The sequence below is a fragment of the Cetorhinus maximus genome, chromosome 11, assembly GCF_964194155.1.
Source record: "Cetorhinus maximus chromosome 11, sCetMax3.hap1.1, whole genome shotgun sequence".
In the NCBI taxonomy this organism is placed as follows: Eukaryota; Metazoa; Chordata; class Chondrichthyes; order Lamniformes; family Cetorhinidae; genus Cetorhinus; species Cetorhinus maximus.
In genome coordinates, this window is record NC_135889.1 from 121,687,534 (window position 1) to 121,701,575 (window position 14,042).

Below are 14,042 nucleotides of genomic sequence, written 5' to 3' on the forward strand. Positions count from 1 at the left end.
GCTCTGAGCCCTGGCTTCCCTCCCTAAGCATCTCCTTTACAACACTCCATAAAACCTTTTTACATGCTTTTAATCATTCTGCCCATGGGTCAGTGTCTAATTTTGCTCCTGTGAAGTGCCTTGGAACCATTTGTTATCTTAAAGGTGCTATATAAACATAAGTTGTTATTGTTGAGATCTAAGGTGAAAGAACAAGGGAGAGTAGCACTAATTGAATGGCCCTTTCAAAGAGCTGGCACAGGCAGGATGGGCCAAATGGCCGCCTCCTGTGCTGTGTGAATCTATGAATGAGCCCGAGTCCTACAGACATGTGAATCGGGGATGAAAACACCATTGCTGAGTCGGCTGTTCACCAAGCTGCATAAATAAAAGCTGCATACGCTAGAACTCCCTTTGTTTATAGAGGAAAGAATAAACAGGGTTACCTCAGCGGCCCAGTTCCAGAACAGCTGATCTGCTGACCTTTGGCAGGGTCGGTACGTGAATGGGACCCATGTTTCGAGAGGCTCTGGCACCAGCGCAGTTTAAAAGCTCCCTGCGTTCTGATGAAAAGTTAGAAAAAAAAAACCTGGATTTCTACAGCACCTCAGAACATCTCAAAGCGGCTTTACAGGCAGTGGAGTACTTTTGAAGTATAATCACGGTTGTAATGTAGGGAAACACCGCGTCTAATCTGCACACAGCAAGCTCCCACAAAACGGTAATGAAATAAATGACCAAATAATCCTTTGTAGATGTTGGTTGAGGGATACATGTTATCCTAGAACACAGAGGGGAACCCCCCCCGCCACCACCCCTTACTTGCCTAGTCTTTGTTGGATCCTTTATGCCCACCTAAGAGTGCAAAGAGTGTCTTGGTTTAACGACTCATACCAGAGGTAGCATCTCTGACGTTGCAGCACTCCCTCAGTATCGGCACTGGGGGGATGTCAGCCTAGGTTACGTGCTCAAATCTCGAGTGTGGGTCTTGAATCCATGACCTTCCAACTCGCTGAAGCCATATCTGATCTCCCGCCCTAAACATGGGCTTTCTGTTTTGGGCTCTGACAGGATGTGTGTTTTTTGGTGTTTGCTGGTTTAGACAACGTGCCTGACCTTAACTGGGGCTGGTGTTCTGGCTTGGGCATTTCCATTCCTCTCTATAATTGATCTGTTTGTTCTAGGCTGACTGCCCTGAGGCTGGGAAGGTTATACACGGAGCGCCCTTTTGTAACTAAACATTACATTCTAATGTGGGGAGAGGGAGAATTAAATCTTTCCCTTCCCCCATGCCCCTGCGAAAACTTCCCCCCCCCACCCCCACTCCAAAATTGACTGCACTGGGCACCATTAAGCAACTCGCTTTCAATCTGGCATTTTGAAGGTACCGGCGGGAGGGAGCTGTAATCTGTCCAAAAATGTGTTTTATCATCAGCTCTTGTATTTTTTTGTTGCCAAAGTTTCAGCCCATGTATTGTCCTGCCAGCATTGTTGTAAATTGGGTGTTTCATTCTCCTGATCATTTTAAAAACTGACTCTCCCACATGACTTATTGAACCTGCCTCTCTGGTTTCTTTCAGTCAGAGTTTCCACACACATTCTTTTATTAATTAATTGCTTTTGTACTGAGAAACCAAGGCCTACAGTGCAAACACTATGCTCAGAAACAGGATAGAACACACAGTTAATTCAAGCTAGATGTCGTCATAAGATGTCTTGGGCTTTGTTACGAGTGAGACTGGGGGAAGTTTTGGGGGTTGTGGTGGGGGGCGGGGGTATGTTATGTTGGGGCAGGGGGTAGTTTTACTTGTTTAAAGGAAGGTTTGTATCAGTAATAGTGACCGTGAAACAACCAGACTGGCATAAAACCCATCTGGCTCATCAATGTCCTTTAGAGAAGGAAATCTGCCGTCCTTATCCAGTCTGGCCTATACATGACCCCAGACTGACAACAACTGCCCTCTGAAATGGCCCAGCAAGCCACTCAGTTGTATTCAAGAAGGTAGCTCACCGCTGCCTTGATTGAATTGAGGGCAATGAGGGATGGGCAATAAATACTGGTCTCGCCGTGAATGGCTAAAGAAGATCTCCAGCATCCTCACCCCCCCAAGCCCCTGCTTTTGGCCGCCAGACATGTCAATCCACCTTCCCATCTCTGCTGTTAGATGTATACACACACCATGCTATTTCTCCTGGGCAATGGGGGGAGAAAATTCCAGAGTTCTGCTACCTTTTGTGTGCAGAAGTGCTTGCTGACATGACCCCTGAACGGCCTGGCTCTAACCCTAACCTTTGTTTTGGACCCTCACCCCCGCCCCAGTCAGAGGAAACAGGAACAACTAGATTGGTTTTGAATGAGTCGAGTGGCTTGTGTCTCCTGGGGTCAGCAGCGTAAGTGGTGGGGGTGATTGTGTTGTACTGCAGGTTGAGATTAACACCGGATGCTTTTCCTCCTGCTGTTCAGCCCCATTCTGGATAAAGAGACAATCGAAGTGGGAAACCTGAGGTTTCAGGTGTTCTTAACCCCGGGCCACACGGTGGGTCATGTGATCTATGTCCTGGCAGGGAACCCTCCTGACAGTCCCGCTTGCCTCTTCTCCGGAGACTTGATCTTCCTCTCCGGCTGCGGTAAGTACCAGTTCCATGAGGCACCACACTTTCTGCAGTCGAGCTCGCAAGGTCTGCACCAGAGTTCTTTTTGTTTAAAATAAATTGAAATTAATTACATAGTATTTTACAGCACAGAAACAGACAATTCGCCCCACCGGGTCCATACTGGACTTAATGCTCCATCCACCCCTCTTCACCTCACCCGATTAACAGATCCTTCTATTCCTTTCTCCCTCATGCGTTTATCCAGCTTCCCCTTAAATCTATCTACACTATTCACCTCAACTACTCCCTGTGGTAGTGAGTTCCACATTCTTGCCACTCTCTGGATAAGGAAGTGTCTCCTGAATTCTCTTTTGGATTTATTAGTGATTATCTTACTTATGGCCTTTACTTTTGGATAATCCCTGAGTGGAAACATCCTTCGCATCCACTGTGTCAAACCCGTTCACAACCTTAAGACTTCTATCAAGTCACCCCTGGCCCTGTCTGGTTATAAAATCTTGATTCTGGTTTCATCCTTTGTCAATCTGTCAGTGGTCACATTCTTCTGACTCCATCCATTGGCTACATGTTTGAAGGCACATCTGATGAAGTGTTGCTGCAGGGAGTCCCAGCTTTGATCTCTAGACCATGCTGAGTTAACTGATTCTCTGGTAGGCTGACAGTTAGAAGGTTAACTGGGATGGGGATGTGGTGGGGGTGGGAGGGTAGTCAGGGGAATTGACCAGAGTCCCTGCTTCTTATTGCTGCCCAGTGTTGCTGCAAGTTAAGTCAGGCTCACACAACCAGCAACACCCCACCACACCCCATCTCTTCTCCACACCCACCCACCCCCCCAAAATCGAACAGCCAGACTCTCTCTGAGACATTACTCAGTTTGACAGGGTGATGGGGGTGGAACAGGAGAGATCAGTACATCCAGCATCCATGAAGCCACAGGACCGACTGGTGCCATTGAGGTGTGATGGGGGAGAACAAGAAGTGTTGGACGGGCAAAAGGTCAACTGATCCATCTGGCCTGTCCCGTTTACAGTTGTGTAACCAAGATCACCTGTACCCATTGGGTGCCATCGGGAGAGGTGGACAGCAAATCCCAAGGCGAGTTCATCTCCAATCCCTGTAGGTGGATAATTGGCAAAAGTGTAGGGTTTTACTCTATTTTGTGCTTGAAAGAATTGGTAAGCTTGGGTGAACACAGGAGTGTGATGCAAGTCACCCCCAGGTGGCTGAACATTGCATTGCAAATACGGCCATTTGGTGAAGCAAGCGTTTCGTTTTAAAATTTGATTAATCCTCTGAACAGCAGTTTGCAGGCATGAGGCTGAACAGGTTTAGTTGTTCCCTTTTTTGGACTGGAGAGGTTGAGTGGCATTGTAGGAACAGAAATCCCATCGTTAACAGGTTCCTGGCTTTGTTGAGTATTAGCCCTACGGGTTTAATGGGCATTGGATGTGCAACCTCCTGGCGAGGTTGAAGACGAGCTGCTGATTTTGCCAAGCTTAACGGTGGAGCTGGGCAACTCATCCGGTAACTTGTGGCAATTCGCAACTGGCAGGGCGTCTCTCCCTTGCCATAAGCTGCAGGGAGATGGTGGCCCGATGGTAACGTCACTGGACTAGGAATCGAGAGCCCCGGGCTAATTATCTGGGGTAAAGGCAAAATACTGCAGATGCTGGAAATCTGAAACAAAAACAAAAAATGCTGGAAAAACTCAGCAGGTCTGACAGCATCTGTGGAGAGAGAGACAGAGTTAACGTTTCGAGTGCGTGCGACTCTTCTTCAGAGCTGGGAGGTGTGGGTTAGCTCGGGGTGTGGGTTCAGATCCCACCACAGCAGCTGGTGGAATTTAAGTTCAATTAATGAGTCTGGAATTGAAAGCTGGTCTTAGTAAATGTGACTACAGCAACTATCATTGAGTGTTGTAAAAACCCATCTGGTTCACTAGTGTCCTTTGGGAAAGGAAATCTGCCGTCCTTACCCGGCCTGGCCGACATTTGACTGCAGACCCACAACAATGAGTTTAACTACCCTCTGAAATGTTAAGTTCAATGGCAATCAGGGATGGGCAACAAATGCTGGCTTTACCAGCGACACCCACAACCTGCTAGGCAATGTACAGATTAATGATGGTGAGCCGTTAAGTGTATTGGTTTGGCAGCAAAATCTGGGCTTTGGATACCAACAATGACTAACAGAAAAGACCCCCTAGTCCACCCAGCCTGTCCCACACAATGATGATATCTTGTGCGTCATAATATATACACTCTCCACCTAACCCAAAACCATGTGATCTGCTGGATGTTCTATTCCAAGTAGACAGCTCTATCCTACATCACCTGTCAAAGGTGCCTTGATACACTGCAGGAATTCACCAAGGCTCCTTTGACAACACCTTTCAAACCCACGACCACTACCATCTAGAGGGACAAGGGCAGCAGATAGATGCGAACACCACCACCTGGAAGTTCTCCTCCAAGTTGCTCACCATCTGACTTGGAAATATATTGCTGTTCCTTCACTGTCGCTGGGTCAAAATCCTGGAACTCCCTCCCTAACAGCACTGTGGGTGTACCTATACCGCATGGACTGCAGGGGTTCAAGAAGGCAGCTCACCACCACCTTCTCAAAGGCAACTAGGGAAGGGCAATAAATGCTGCCCCGGCCAGCAAAGCTCATAACCCATGAATGAGTTTTTAAAAAAGGACAAGACGATGAAGGATAGGACTGGAGCCAATCTTTACACATTTTTATAAGCTTTTATTTACAAACATGCACCTCCAAACCCAACCACCAGTTTCAGTCTGCTCCTATATACTCTTTCGAGTTATCAACAGTCACAGATTGCAACTCTTTGAGTACAATCACAGTTCTTGGTTTTCCGGGAGTGGGACATGAACCCACAACCCTCTGATTCAAAGGCGAGGGTGCTATGAACTGAGCCACAGCTGATATCAGAGCACAAGTGAATCCCCAGTTAATGCCAACCACCTGAATCCAATTACAAACTCAGTTAATATACAAATACTGGGAGAGCAAAAAAACTAGATGAAAATCCAGGCTGACTGAGGGGAGCAGGGAGATGGAAATCTGGAAAATTCTTCTTTAATCCCACCAGGCAATCCAAACTAGTCCAAGAAAGAGCTGTAGACCTGATGATTTCTTGCAGTACCTATATTTTGTAAGAGGGAATCTCCACCTCAGCAGAAACCGGCATGGTACAAATTAAATTTGCGCCCTCGCTAATTAATTGGAACCAACTACTATCTCAAACATGATCTGAGTTGATTCTGAGACTAGGGTCTTGAATCTTAATAAAGGAAACTACAATGGTATGAGACGCGAGTTGGCTATGATGGAATGGGAAACGTTACTTAAAGGGATGACGGTGGATAGGCAATGGCAAACGTTCAAAGAGCGCATGGGTGAACTACAACAATTGTTTATTCCTGTCTGGCGCAAAAGTAAAACAGGAAAGGTGGACAAACCATGGCTTACAAGGGAAATTAGAGATAGTATTAGATCCAAGGAAGAGGCATACAAATTGGCCAGAAAAAACAACAGACCTGAGGAGTGGGAGCACTTTAGAATTCAGCAAAGGAGGACCAAGGGATTGATTAAGAAGGGGAAAATAGAGTACGAGAGTAAGCTTGCAGGGAACATAAAAACTGAGTGTAAAAGTTTCTATCCATACGTGAAGAGAAAAGGATTGGTGAAGACAAATGTAGGTCCCTTACAGTCTGAAACAGGGGAATTTATAATGGGGAACAAAGAAATGGCTGACCAACTAAATACATACTTTGGTTCTGTCTTCACAAAGGAGGACACTAATAACATACCAGAAATGTTGGGGAACACAGGGTTTAGTGAGAGGGAGGAACTGAAAGAAATCAGTATTAGTAGGGAAGTGGTGTTGGAGAAATTGATGGAATGAAGGCCGATAAATCCCCAGGGCCTGATAATCTACATCCCAGAGTACTTAAGGAAGCGGCCCTCGAAATAGTGGATACATTGATGGTCATCTTCCGATATTCTATAGACTCTGGAACAGTTCCTACAGATTGGCGGGTAGCTAATGTAACCCCACTATTTAAAAAGGGAGGTAGAGAGAAAACGGAATTATAGACCAGTCAGCCTGATGTCGGTAGTGGGGAAAATTCTAGAGTCCATTATAAACGATTTAATAGCTGAGCACTTGGAAAACAGTGGTAGAATCGGACAGAGTCAGCATGGATTTACGAAAGGGAAATCACGCTTGACAGATCTTCTGGAATTTTTCGAGGATGTAACTAGTAGAGTTGATATGGGGGAGCCAGTGGATTTGGTTTATTTGGACTTTCAGAAGGCTTTCGACAAAGTCCCACATAAGAGATTAGCATGTAAAATTAAAGTGCATGGGATTGGGGGTAGTGTATTGAGATGGATAGAAAACTAGTTGGCAGACAGGAAATAAAGAGTAGGAATAAATGGGTCTTTTTCCGAATGGCAGGCAATGACTAGTGGGGTACCGCAGGGATCGATGCTGGGACCCCCAGCTATTCACAATATGTATTAATGATTTAGATGAGGGAACTAAATGTAATATCTCCACATTTGCAGATGACACAAAGCTGGGTGGGAGGGTGAGCTGTGAGGAGGATGCAGAGATGCTTCACTGTGATTTGGACAAGCTGAGTGAGTGGGCAAATGCATGGCAGATGCAATATAATGTGGATAAATGTGAGGTTATCCACTTTGGTAGCAAAGACAGGAAGGTAGATTATTATCTGAATGGCTATAAATTGAGAGCGGGGAATGTGCAACAAGACCTGGGTGTCCTCGTACACCAGTCGCTGAAGGTAAACATGCAGCTGCAGCAGGCGGTAAAGAAGACAAATGGTATGTTAGCCTTCATAGCGAGAGGATTCGAGTACAGGAGCAGGGATTATATGCTGCAATTATACAGGGCCTTGGTGAGACCACACTTGGAACATTGTGTGCAGTTTTGGTCTCCTTATCTGAGGAAGGATGTTCTTGCTATAGAGGGAGTGCAGCGAAGGTTTACCAGACTGATTCCTGGGATGGCGGGACTGACATATGAGGAGAGATTGAGTCGGTTAGGATTATATTCGCTGGAGTTCAGAAGAATGAGGGGTATCTCACAGAAACCTATAAAGTTCCAACAGGACAGATGCAGGAAGGATGTTCCCGATGGTGGGGGTGTCCAGAACCAGGGGTCATAGTCTGAGGATACAGGGTAGACCATTTAGGACTGAGATGAGGAGAAATTTCTTCACCCAGAGAGTGGTGACCCTGTGGAATTCATTACCACAGAAAGTAGTTGACGCCAAAACATTGTATGTTTTCAAGAAGGAGTTAGATATAGCTCTTGGGGTGAAAGGGACCAAAGGATGTGGGGAGAAAGCGGGAGCAGGCTATTGAGTTGGATGACCAACCATGATCTTAATGAAAAGCGGAGCAGGCTCGAAGGGCTGAATGGCCTACTCCTCCTATTTTCTATGATCTATTCCCTTTATAACCTGTTAAAACTACATCAAATCACTCCCTAAGTGTACGCTTCTCTAAAGTGTATTGAGTCCCAGCTCTTTAAGCCTATCTTGATAATCATGATGGTTTATGCTGGGAAATAGTTTAGTGCTAGTCAGCACTGCTCCCAGATCCTTAATATCACCCACAATGTGACGAGGCCAACAGTTGGACACTGCTTTCCAACTAGGGCTGACCAAGGTCTTGTATAGGTGTCGTCTTCATCTCTGCTGCTGTTGTCTTGTGAAGCTCACTTGCTGTTGTGTGCTTTCTTTAAACATAGGTCGGATTTTCGAGGGGAGCTCCTCATTGATGCTGTCCTCGCTGGACATTGTGGCCTCGCTCAGCGATGAGACTTTGCTATGGCCAGGTAAATAGAACTAAAAGCGCTGGACCCGATGGAACTGCACTGGGTTCACTGGTTTCAACCGAGGACGGTGTTGCTGTTGGGGGTAAGGTTGGCCTACGATAACGATAACTTGCATTTATGTAGCGCCTTTAATGTATGTTATGACACAGCGGACGGTAAATGCTGAGCTGCTCAAATCGTAGAGGGAAACTTGAAACAGCTGCCACAACTGTTTTGCAATTTGTATTTTTATTTCGAGACGCATGTCTTGAATTCAAGAGTAATAAGCCCACCGATTCTTAGAGGTTTTTTTACAAAACTAAATTAAACATTTATTAATAAAAGAAATTATTTTAAGCACATACATAGGTCTACAAATCACTACTATGATAAGTTCTAGCTCCCCTAAATAATCTGACTCCCAGTTACACCTCCGTTAAGGCAATAGTAAAACAACATAGGTTTCAAAAGTCCCAGGCAAAGCACACAATACCCTGGACGGTGATATTTAAAATTAATTCTCTTAGCTTCAGTTCCTGGAGACAGGAGCTTGATACATAGAGGCTGGGGCTTCCCACACTGTTAGATCTTAGAATGCCTTCTCCTTACAAATAACCTCATCACCTTTATACAGGTTTCTCTCTTTTTAATGTAAATGCCATTGTTCCAGTATGTCTGTGCAACTTTACTTTCTCCATGATATAAATCTTTCACAGCACTCATACTACCAGTAATCTTTGGGGAAAAATAAGCACACTGTTTGGCTTAGCCTCTGTTAGCTAGGTGTAACACCTTATCATCTCTTTGACATTCATGATTCTGGTTTATCTCAAAATGCTCCTCACATTCTAAAACTTCGGCCGTGTTTATGTAATTAGCATTTCTAACCTGGTTTCCCTTCTGATATGTCAAAGCACCCTGACCAGCTGCCTGTAATTCAATTAAAACCCCCACACACACACACACACCTACACACAGGGAAACTAATCCAAACCCCACTATTAACCTATCTTTACAATTAGTCACAATAATATTATAAAAATTATTATATTTTCATGACAGATAGTAAAGCTTCAGAGGAGCATTATCGGCCAAAATTGGACACCTAGCAAGTATGGCCCAACACAAATCACAAGTGTATGCTTAATAGAAGTTTTGGTTTTTAATAGTCGTTTGGGAGTACAGAACTTGACTATTGCTGGAAAAAAAGGGATGTTGAAGCTTTTTGTCTTGCACTCATCAGGACACTCTGCAGGAATACCAATATAAGGGGAAAAGAACATTTATACTGTATGGGAAGAGAGCGCTGATTGGTTTTTAAGTCTGGTTGTCTTTGAATTGTGCACATCATTGTGGGTTTTCATTTAACACAAGTGTTACTTTTTCTATATTTGTAACACTCGCTTGTTTTTAACAATGTCCTTGATTAAAACTGATGTTGCTCGATTAATCTGGGCTTTCTGGTGATCCAGGTTTTTTTTTCCCTGCCACCTCCCCCCCCTAACTTCACACCGTTTTGTTTTTGGAAACCCTCCTGTGAAAATGCTGGCTTTTAATGTGGACAGTAGAATGTCAGGAGGCTGTACAGACCACCAGTCTATAAAGGGGGGGAAAAAGCTGCCGTTTACCATCCATATCAATGCTGCAAGATGGCAGGCGTAAAGACAGAATTATCCTCCGCTATACTCGGCGGGACAAACTCCATCAAATTCAATGGCATTCGCCCCTGCACTCCCCCACTGCTTGCACTCCTGCCATTAGTATCTGCTGCACCATTACGCGCTTAGACCTTTCAGCTCGGCCAGCACAGGGAAGGAGCAAGGTTTATATGTTCAAACTTGAGGATTACTGAGCAGAATTCTGGGCACTTGTTAATGCCACATTTAAGAGAGAATTTTTTTTTCTCCTTTGATCTGTTGACCCACAACCCGTGAATTTAGGGGTTAGATAACAGAGTAAAGCTCCCTCTACACTGTCCCCATCAAATGCTCCAAGGGCAGGTACAGCACGGGGTAAAGCTCCCTCTGCACCTTCCCCCATCAAACACACTGTGGTGGAAATTAGTACATAACTGGCTTCAATTATTTTTGAATACAACAGAGGAAAAATACTTGTGCAGTCATGTCTCTCTTGTTTCCTTGGCTCATGTAGGAGCCCTTGGTGTCTTGTGTCATTAATTAGCAAAAGTCTTGTGGGTGGCGATCATTCTCAGTATTCAAAGGTAGGATTTATCCGCTGGTGAGTTAACAGCTCCTTCTAAGATGTCCGTCCTTTGCAGTGCAACCAGAGCGAGCCATTTGTAAATGTAATCTGAGAGATGGTTTTGCTGTGTCAAAAGGATGTAGTTTGTCTGCAAGAGTGCTTACTTTCCCACGTGATTAAGAATTGTTCGCTCTTCCATCTGCAGGTCACGAATATGCACAAGATAACTTGATGTTTGCTGCTTCTGTAGAACCGAACAATCTTGCGATCTTCAACAAACTCGACTGGGTACTGCACCAGAGGCATGAGAAGCATTGCACAGTGAGTAAAACACCTTTGCATTGGCCTGTTTCTGTACTGTGGATTCACTCAGCCCAGCTGCTCTGTGTCGGTGTGTATGTTGCATTCAAGCCGCCTCCTCCCAGCCTATCCTTCTATTCCTCTCTCCCTCGTGTTTATGTAGCTTCCCCTTAAATGCGTCTCTGCTATTCCCTTCAACCACTCCGTGATAGCGAGTTCCACATTCTCCCCACTCTCTGGGCAAACATATTTGGAGCCGGGGTTGGGGAGGGGGCGGGGTGGTGGTGCTGGAGGGAGGTGGTGGATTGCCTTCCATAGCCACAGGGTTTGTGTATCCCGCTGAAATGTGAAGCCAGAATTCAGAGCCGGATCCCTGGTTCCTGCTCCCCGCACAGGATTGAGCTCTGCAGCTTCTGATTCAAATGCGAGAAGCTAATGGATAAGCCAAAAGTTGACGTTAAAGCTGCCTTTTCTTTTCCAGCTGCTGACTGACTTCCCTATCGCTGTAACCTCCTGAAGACCTACACCCATCCAAGATCCCTGCGCTCCTCTAACTCTGGCCTCTAGTGCATCCCCAATTTTAATTTCTCCACTATTGGCAACTAGCTGTCTGGGCCCCAAGCTCTGGAATTCTCTCTCTGACTCTACCTCTCTATCCTCCTTTTAAGATGCTTCACCTCATTTGGTCACCTCTTTGTTTATGCCTTCCCTGCCCTGTACCCAACCATGCTCTACACTGGTGCTGGAAATGCTACCTCTGTTGTTCCATCGTCACCCTCCAATATGACATTTATGTGTCAATACTAAATGCATGAGACTGAAAATTGTGGAGATGTTCGACCAGAGAAGACATTGCACTTTGGCCCAATTCTGTCCTTGGTGTTTGTACTTGTGTTTTTTACTTAATGATTGTCACGGGAATATGAAAAGGAACGAGAAACCATTTCATTCTTTGAACTCACTCTTTGTCTTGCTGTAGTGCCCGTCGACAATAGGGGAAGAGAAGGAGTACAATCCATTTTTGCGAACTCACTCCAGCGATTTGCATGACGCCCTTGCGATCGAGCGGAAACTTAACGAAGACTTGACTTCTTTCAGATCCAGGGTCCTGGAGGAGGTCCGCAGGCGTAAAGATATTTTCAATTATAGATAGCATTTGGAAGAGATTCCTATTTTCCTTCTGCAATCTCTTTCCTCTTCAAAATGTATGTCCTCCCTTTCTGTTTCCTTCCCTTCCTCTCCCCCTCTTTCTCTCAATCACCCCTCTTGCGTTCTCTCCCTCCACCCCCCCCCATCCCTCTCTCCCACTCACCCACCCTTTGCTTGTTCTGTTGACGCTCGCTCTCTCTCTCTCTTTCTCTCTCGCTTCCTCTTTGTCTTCCACACCCTCTATTCCTCTTGGTACAGAAAACTTTAACAACATGCAACTAAGAATCAAATGGAAACTTGAGCGAAGACCAATCCAGATGATTGCATGAAACCCAAAACCACTCATCCATCAGCACTGTTCTAGTACTTTTGTGATCGATTAACCTTGTTGATTGATCAGTCAGGGAACTTTTGCTGCCACATTAGTCCCTCTATAGTGTAAATATGAATTCTATCGAATTTTTATGTGATGTACTGTAAGATCAGATGCGTGTGTATAAGTTGTCTTTATCATGGTAGCTAATCAGAACTTTAACCCCCAAAAATAATGAGTCATGCTAATGTAAAAGTCGTTCTTCCTTTATTTATAGATCACCAAAAGCAAACAAACTTCCACGATGGTACGAGGAATGTCCAAAATATGTTTTACATGAAGCCTTTAGCACTAGAAATGCAAATACAGGATTTACTTGCCACTGTTTGCTGTGTTTTTTTTTTAGCCAAGTCAGGATGGGTATAGAGGCAACACCAAGCAAAGTCAATTTTTAAAAATCTCATCTGTTTGCTGTAAGGATCGAACTAACATGAATTTCTAGTTTCCACAGATCGGAAGTTGCTGCTTGTTTGGCACTGAATTGATGTTTGGAGCAGAATAGAGGAAGCTTTACTCTGTATCTAACCTGTGCTGTACCTCCCTCAGGAGCTTGGGGCAATGTAAAGGGAGCTTTAGAAAGCTGTACCTACTTTGGGAGTGTTCGGGACACTGGATGCCTGAAATGGAAATGGCTCCAGCCCCAACACTAACACCCCCTCGCTCACCTGCACGAACATAAAAAGCAAAATGTAGCATGCGTTGGATCGCATTTTGTTCAAGAGAATGGGACTTCTCCCAGTATAGGTACTTAGTTTCAAATTTCACTTGAACTTCAGAGGCAGGAAGGCAATGCTTCATGTCATGTCATGCCCTCTGCATCAGGATGGTTCTCTCTCGACTTACCCTGGAATAGCGAGGCATTAACAGGGCGCGTTCTCCCACGCAGCAGCAATTTGGTTTTGGAATCGCAGTAGAGGCCTCTGGGTATAAATAAGTTTTACTTACTTCACTGGAACTGAACATGACATCACTGCTGCAAATTCAGGTGTAAAGTTTTTGAATATTACTTTGTTTGCATGTCAGATCTTTAATGTACTCCAGTGATCATGTACTGTCAAATTTCTATTAAAAATAAATATCATCTTATATTTAGCCATCCTCTGTAACATTTCATTGTATCAAGTGCATTGAGAGAAAGAAAGTCAAATTATTCCACAATGACATAGAAGGGGAAATTTTACTAGCCTCTGCCAAGCAGCAACAGAAATTGATCTTTAATGTTGTTGAAAAGAGAGACATATTGCCAAAGACTTGCATCTTGCACTCCAAGACAAATGCAAGAATGCCAAATTTGAAATAATTGCAACAGTTTATACTACGGGGGAAACGGATGCTGATTGGTTGGCAAGTTGACTTTGGCTGAGACGGTGCCATGGAGAAAGGAACAGGGAAATACAGGCTCCCCAAGCTCCTGGGTAATTCAAAAAAGATGTAAGGCTTGAACATAATCCTTTTGTTTGCAGAGAAAGGGCCGCTGCACATGGATGTATATCTCTGCTAGCAAGTGAAAATGAGCCACATTACAAGCTTGACGGATTATCTTAAATTTGTTGT

At 44.8% G+C, this 14,042-nt stretch overlaps 1 protein-coding gene across 2 annotated transcripts in view; it reads left to right on the plus strand.

Annotated features, from left to right (window-relative positions):
- Positions 1-13,580, plus strand: part of pnkd (PNKD metallo-beta-lactamase domain containing) — a 29,516-nt gene extending 15,936 nt beyond the window's left edge. Inside the window, exons 6-10 of one of the 2 annotated variants that reach the window (XM_078552669.1) lie at positions 2,444-2,607; positions 8,399-8,485; positions 10,872-10,987; positions 11,946-12,083; positions 12,706-13,580. In XM_078552669.1, the coding sequence (XP_078408795.1) occupies positions 2,444-2,607; positions 8,399-8,485; positions 10,872-10,987; positions 11,946-12,083; positions 12,706-12,768 (568 nt within the window). In that variant the 3' untranslated portion in view covers positions 12,769-13,580. Of the gene's footprint in view, positions 1-2,443; positions 2,608-8,398; positions 8,486-10,871; positions 10,988-11,945; positions 12,269-12,705 lie in introns of those variants that run through there. The other variant, XM_078552671.1, reaches the window with a different exon arrangement.
- Positions 13,581-14,042: the final 462 nt, after the last annotated feature.